A 7341-nucleotide genomic window follows, 5' to 3' on the forward strand; every position below is an offset into this window, starting at 1 on the left:
TGTGTTAAAAAAAAAAAAAAAAAAAAAAAAAAAAAAAAAAAAAAAAAAAAAAAAAAAAGAGGATGGTTGTAATCTTTGCTCTTAATATAGACATCAAATAGTACTTTAGAAAAGTTACTTAGTAAGCAATCACAGTCCCAGTAGTTCCTTGCTACTTCAATTTCTTCATATTCTAAGTTACTATAATCAAAAATGGGAGTTAGAAGTTTTAGGGTAGGGAGATTTCAAGGAATACCATCTTAAAAAAATGTTACTAACTCCATGAAAAAAAGTAAATTCAGACATTTGGTGGAAGGCTGCGAAAGAAGAAAATGTACTTCATGCATATGTCTATTAAGCTGCTGTACTTGTATTCTAGAGCTGCACGAGAGAAAACTAAGCTTGTGCCAAATTTCAACATTCTTCTGGCAATTTACTACTGTCCAATAGAAAAATCTATGAGCTGTTCATTTCTCTTTAGGGAATTTGGGGAATTTTTTTTTGTATTAAATATTTTGTAAGCTTATGATTACATTTCTGGACTGAAATAACTGAGCTGGGATCAGAAATAGACTCATTAAAATGCTTCTGTTTTCTTTAAATGTACATATAGTTTTAAGGGCCATTAAACATTACATTTTATCACCATTATGTGCTCTGGCCCTCCAAATTTGAAATAAGCTGCAAAAAAAAAAGAAGATAATTAAGCAGCTCTACTTCTTGTATTTTTTTTTCTTGCTGCCAGCATCTTCAAAAGTGGTCTTGTCATTCCACTGGTGGGACAGTGACATGTTGTCTTGGCTACTGTGGTGCAGAGAGCTGTATCTTCAGAGTCTTATATGTCAATTCTTAATATATAGCCTGCTCTGGCTGCATCTGTATCCAATGAGAAATGCCACCCCTAACTATGCTAAGTATTCACTTTGATTGATGTGCACTTGTCTGCTTTGAGGAGAGGCAGGTATGCCAGCACTGCTCTTGGCTTTTCTTGTCAACGCTGACACCCAGTTCTTATTCTTTTCTAGCTGCTATTTCATTTCCTGGGAGCTGTCTCTGCAGAACTTGTCCCGAGCTGCTGGGGCACTCCAAAAATGCAGAAGTACTAAGAGAAAATCAGGTAAGTGCCTTTATATTAATAATCTAATCCTTCAGCCTTATCTCATTCTCTCTCCATCTTGCTGTAAATATCACAATAAGTCTCTGAACATGGCAAACTTCATTCACCTCTGGAAAAACTCCAGCAAGATGATTTCTAGCATAACCAGAATTAGCTGTGTTGGTCTTTCGGTGTGGCTGCACATTTCTCTGGCAGAGCTCAGAGAAAGCAAGGTCTTCACTTAGCTCTAATGTAGACCTGGGTCATCAGACCAGCTGTCTCCATCTGAGTAGCCCCTCTGAATACAGTGTAGAGTTTTCATCAAATGAACTATGTCTTGCCTCAATTTAAGTTTCTTGGACTGGGTATAATTTTCCCCTTCCTTTTGAATTAGCAAAACATTGTGGAAGGATTTTCTTTATAAACACTGACTATTCCTGAAGAAGTGTGTCTTGTAGAAGATTAGCATACAAACCAGGAGACTGGAATTTCAGAGCATCTAATGTGAGACTAGAGGGAGTTAGGAGCAGGTAGATGATGGCAATAAAATGGCTCATAGTGCGTAAAGTTGAGCTGCAAAAAATTAAGAACCTCAAGTTGTACTGAAACAGTTAACTCGCCATAAAGATCAACCAGACATGTTGTATATTCTTGTTGGTTTTTTTTTATTTATTATTCAATACTGTTTTCATCTCTTAGATAAATATATTTGAAAAGTACTTTTAGATATAAATGTCCCAGTGGGAAAGTAGGAGGAATGTGTGTGGAGGGTGAACTGTTGCTGAGGTTGTATCAGCTGTTACCAGTTAGAATGTTTCCTTTCATAGTCTCCTGGAGATTCGCTCAGCGTTCTCACAAGGAAAGCAAATTATAGAAAAAAATTGGCTGGTTTTAGCAAGCAGATGCTTAGCTCATGTTATTATTGCCTTCAGCGATAGTTTTGTCTATCCTGTGCACCTAAAGACATTGTCCAGAGGGAAAACTGTTAGAAGTCATTATTGCTACCATGTCTACTGAGCATCTAATTTTGGATTACTATGATCTAAGACTAAAGCTGAGGAGAGATGGTAATACAACATTGCCATCTTTGTCAAAAAAGCAAATGTGCACTTAATCCAGCATTGAGTATATTAAAAATATATATATAAACCCAAGCCAATGACAAAAGTCTGATTATGAAAAGGCGTATTTAATATCTTGGAATGTCAAAGTAACAATAAAAAATATCACAGTATAGCAAGCAAACTGCACTCAAAATAGAAAATCAACCTGGATACATTTTAAATTACTGCGCTTTAAAATCTCTTCATCCTAGACTTGAATGGAAGCATATTTCTCTTTACAAGGATAGATTTCTAGAAAGCAACATACTCAGCTGGGTGCAGCCACAAAATCTCCCCAGGAAGACATCTTTTTCTGTCCACTGAATGTGCAGTGATCCACTTCATCACACAATCAAAAAGGTGAGTATGGGATTAAGTTTTGACACAATTGCCTGCTAAGGGACCTATTTAATTGATATACATTTTCTTTTGTAAAAGTTAAGTAGCAAGAGCCATTGAGTGCTTGGTACTCTGCGGAGAGCAGGCAGGCCACAATTTGCACATCTAATGGCAGAGTTTAATTATAAAAAGACAAATCTTCAAACTTGCCTTAGTATAGGATATGCTTCTTCTTCCATTCTCTACCCCAAAGCCTGTTTTTATCCAGATCAGCACTATTGTATAAGTGGCAAGGAGCAATCGCTAGGCTTAGGACCAAAATTTAACCCTGGTGTGCTTCTACCACAGGGAAAAGTGCTTTATCTCTGATTTGTTGTGATATTTACAAAAAACCTGACAACTATTTAGCAGCACTTGAAATGCTCTCTGTGCACACTATTGTTTCTCCCTAGCTTCTGAAGACTTGCAAGTCTCTGACAACTTGAAAACATATTGCTTAAGTTAATAGCAATGTAATTTAAATGTCAAAAGTTGGCAATTGCTCTGGCTCCTTTCCTTTAGGTCTAATAACTCTTCTTATTATTGGCTATGGTGACTCTGGTCAAAATCTCATCTCATGGAGGTAAGGCTGTCAGTCTTATCAGCCCTTTAGGACAGAGCTTGGACAGAAGCTAAACTTGGACAGAGCTAAACTTCAACCTTGCTGAGGTGGCAGGTGCTGATGTGTTAGAAACTTTGAAAAGTAAATCAAGTCTGCAGCTCAGGTGTGTTTCCTAAGACTAGAAATGAACCAGAATGGACCACCTCCCCACCATGCTTCAGCTATCTGACTTTCTAAATCCAAATTCACAAAGTCAGACCACAGAACTCAGTCTGAGGACTCAGAATACCACAGTGCAACAGCTGAAAAGAATGTGGCAGCAGCTGCTTCTCTCCTCATTCAAGTATATATCTAGATTATGTGCCATTCCATGGAAATCAAGATGCAGCTGTCAGCACACTGCATAAGGTGGCTGGATTGCAGTAAGACAGACTTGCGGTTTCTGCAAGCCAACTCTGGCCCAGATATCACCTTTTTTTCAGTTGAAAAGTGTAGTTGCGTTAACATGTTAACACCTGCACATTGCTTTTTTCAAATTATTTTTTTAAATGTTTGTATGTACATGTCAGGACTCATCCCCGTATGGGCCACCAATTGTTGGCATGGGTGCTTGGCAGCAATCTGACTGTCACCGTAAGTTTATCATCTTACTATAAATCTTTCATACCTTCTCTCTGTGAGTTCCCACAAGCAGCTCCTCATAACACCAACTCCTTTACTCTTCCTTCTGCACAACCAGCTGACTCCTTCCTGCCCCTTGCATGACCACCTAACCCTTACTGCTCCTCACAGCACAGCCAACAAGCCCCAGCTCCCCTCTTTGTCTGCTAACCCACTCTTTTATAACACCCATCCTTAAGAATGGGCATGTTAAGGTCAGGCCTGTTCACGCTCTTTGGTAATTAATACTGCTGTAACTTCTCAAGGGTGAGATTGCCTTCAGCACTATCTCTATTCTCCTATAATCCATCCTCCCACATGTACATAGGCTTTGTATCCTGGAGTGTTTGGATGGTAGTAAGCCTTAGAATAGAATTAAATTGGTCAGATTTGCTAATATCTGTTGACAGCAAGATTTAAAGTCACTGGTTAAGTTCTTCAATTCTTTCTATATCACCCAGTCTTTGAAATTTTGGCCTTTGTTTCTTTTTCAAGCTTGAAGTAAAATAGATTTTATTCTTTGACAAGTCTTAATTTTATATCACAGGACACAAAGGTTTCTCTGGTTAAAGAGATGTCATTAACAATCCTTAGAGCTATAGCATCAGCCTCATTCCCTCATCAGCAAAGGCAGAGAAGTTAGACACTTAATGCAGAATTAGCTATTGAACATATGTGTTCAATAGTATGTGTGTGATGATGCCAGGGGTCAGGACAGTTTTCAGGCATGGGTAAATAGCAAGGCAATTTGGCAAAAATCCTAAATAGTCCTAGGGAAGGAGCTACTTCCACTGCAGCAGAGCATTAGAAAAAGTACTAGTCCATTGGTCCACTATGTGGGTCCTGTTGAGATTTCCTTTCTACATCCATTTGTGGCAGAACACCCCCTTCAGACACCTGGGAGACTTCAGCAATTATCTCAGTGCCAAAACATCACACTCCCACCTCATCCCTTGCTGTTGCACTCTCCAGAGGCTAAAGCAAAAGGTCCAGAAAGCCTATTCCCAGCACTGTGACCGTGGTTTACTATAAGGAGTGATTTATAGTAGCTGAATTGAGGGCATGAAGAAAAATAAGATTCTCATGACAGTCTTACAATCTCTATTTTACTTCCCCACCACTGTTGCTGAAAGGATTTCCAATTAATGAAAAACTGAACTGATTGTGATCAATTAAATTTTTAACAGCTCACTATAAACCAGTAATAAGTAGTTCTGCATGTATTTTGGAGAATAGAAACCTGAAAAAGAGGGTAAACAAGACAAGAGACAAAAGAGATGAAAGTAAAATCTTCCAAAAGGAGGGGCTGCAAGCTGCTGTGCTCCCAGCTTGGCCTCAGGTGACACTGTTTGTGCTATAAATGTCTTTCAGTGGAAAGGAGGTGAAGTTCAAGAAGATAGGCAAGTACTCAGAAATTGTACCAGTTCAACTGCAGATCAGGAAGGACAAATAAGGGGAAAAGGTTTATAGGTGAGCTCAAACTTGCAGAAGAGACAAAGTCCCTTTCCCTTTCCTTGTTTCCCTACAGAGCCTCACAGCAGCCAAAACTCAGGTTCATATGGCATGAAAGTGAATTCAATACATGAGAGAGATTGTACCTGACTGTGGTCCCAATTTACAAAATGTTTTTCAATAATCCACAATTAATCATTGTCTCCCTCATTCTGCCTTAGCTACTCACATCATGTATTTATTGGAGTACTCAAATCTAAGAAATGCTTTTAATGCATGCATGTGGATAGACCATCTTGTCAAGATGCAGGCAATCACTTGGGAAGTCAGCTGTCACTTACTGCCTGCCTGGTTTGTTCTAATTTTGTGAGAAACAAATTAATCCTGCAGCATGAGCATCACTGATCATTGACTCTACCAGCATGTGCTGCATTGGGAAGAGCATGTGGTAGCCCTGCCCCATCCATTTTCCCTTTGGTCCAAGTTGAGTCTTGATTGTAGATGCTCTGGTTACACAGTGCTGTGAAGGATCAGCAGCCAGACAGCCTGGGTGCTTTAAAACAATCAGTCTCCTTAAGAAATTCAAGCCAGGTATTCCAGAAATCACTTGTGAAATAGATTATTTTGGGTCCTTATAAATGCATGTGAAATTGTTTCCTACAAACAATAAATGTTGAGAATAATATTTAAAGAAGATTTTGTAGAAACAGCATCAATCTCTCTTTACAATTTTAACAGTTCAGGAAATCATCCTGTAAGAATGCCTTTCAGTCAGAAATGCATCCTTCTTCCTTATACATGAACAGTAAAAGGCTCAAAAGTAGTCACAAGGAGCAGAATCAAACTGTATTTCACAGAATTTGCCATGCAATCTTGCTCTCACCCACTCTCCTGTATGTCCCTGCTGTAGTGATTTCCAGTTAATTCTCTTCCCTTGGTGCTGTTCTAGTGCAGGGGGTTTTGCCAGCTGACTATTTAACAAGCATGAAGGGAATGACATGAGATAGGATGCCAAGCACTTACCTGTAAACAGCAGAGCAGACACCAAAATTTGAGACATTTTCAGAGACATGGCAAATTGTTCAGAAAGGTTTAGTCTGTAAAGTGAAGAGAGTGATACAGTCTTATACTTTGTTATCTTTAGGTTTATAAATCATTTACCAGAGACATGTAAAGGGTTGGTTCAGGCAGAGAGCAGGGTACAGTGCTTAGTTCAGATTTGTCCTATATGCCTCTGTTTGTACACTTTGGACTTTGCAAGCTGAGCCTCTAATGAGCCATAATGCCTCATTATTGTGTGGATGGATTTACTTCTTCGTAAGTTTTATGATGCAAAATAGCACATTGGGCTTGTTCTATGAGCATTTAACAGGGAAGCCTCAGTCATTCAGTCTTTTGCAAGACTATTTCCCCCCTCATCCTGGTGATAGGCACAAGCAGTTTATAGTTTGGTATGAATACAAATGGTGTTTGAGTCCACCTGCTCTGAGGGCAGTGCCAGAGTATGCCATGTATTTCAGCTGCATACTTCTCGGGTTAAGAAAATAAAGCTATAATAAATTTGACTGAAAAACCACTAAGCAGGGAAGGAGGGAAGAAATTTGGTTTCTGACCTGAGCCAGGCAGAGGTCCCAGGGTGTCTTTTTGCCTCCTGCTGGTGTAAGGACTCTGTAATGTGGGGCACTGTGAGTTCATGCTGCCTTACCTTTCCCACCCATCCAGTTAGCTGTTGCCTTTTTACATACACCTCACCTGCTGGCAGCAGCAGTTGTACTGCAGAGCAGTTTACCTTCATAAGCTCACCCACACCGATGATAAGAGAGCAGAGCAAAGCTGAGCTCCGTCGCATGTTGGCGCGCTGAGATCCGCAGTCCAGCGGCACCGGCTGGCGTGTACTCCAAGGTCCTCATGTCAGGCAATCAGACCCTGCTGACGTTACAGGTCAGGGACCAGGCTCCCTGCTGATGGGCAGCAGTGCTTCATCCTCATATCCACCACCCAGTCTAGAGAGTGCATGGAGTAAAGGTTTGCTAGGAAGCAAAAGAACATCGAGTTACGTAGTTACAAAGCCTAATAGTTTTTTATTGCATACAATTGCAATAGTGTGGTAG

General features: G+C 39.8%; 1 protein-coding gene across 1 annotated transcript in view; it reads right to left on the bottom strand.

Annotated features, from left to right (window-relative positions):
* CUNH3orf85 (chromosome unknown C3orf85 homolog) overlaps nucleotides 1–6302 on the bottom strand; it is a 10147-nt gene extending 3845 nt beyond the window's left edge. Inside the window, 1 exon segment of the mRNA XM_041410802.1 lies at nucleotides 6254–6302. Within this exon segment, the coding sequence (XP_041266736.1) occupies nucleotides 6254–6302 (49 nt within the window).
* Between the last annotated feature and the right edge of the window lie 1039 nt (nucleotides 6303–7341).

The sequence above is a fragment of the Onychostruthus taczanowskii genome, unplaced genomic scaffold (genome assembly GCF_017590055.1).
Source record: "Onychostruthus taczanowskii isolate IOZ18803 unplaced genomic scaffold, ASM1759005v1 scaffold34, whole genome shotgun sequence".
In the NCBI taxonomy this organism is placed as follows: Eukaryota; Metazoa; Chordata; class Aves; order Passeriformes; family Passeridae; genus Onychostruthus; species Onychostruthus taczanowskii.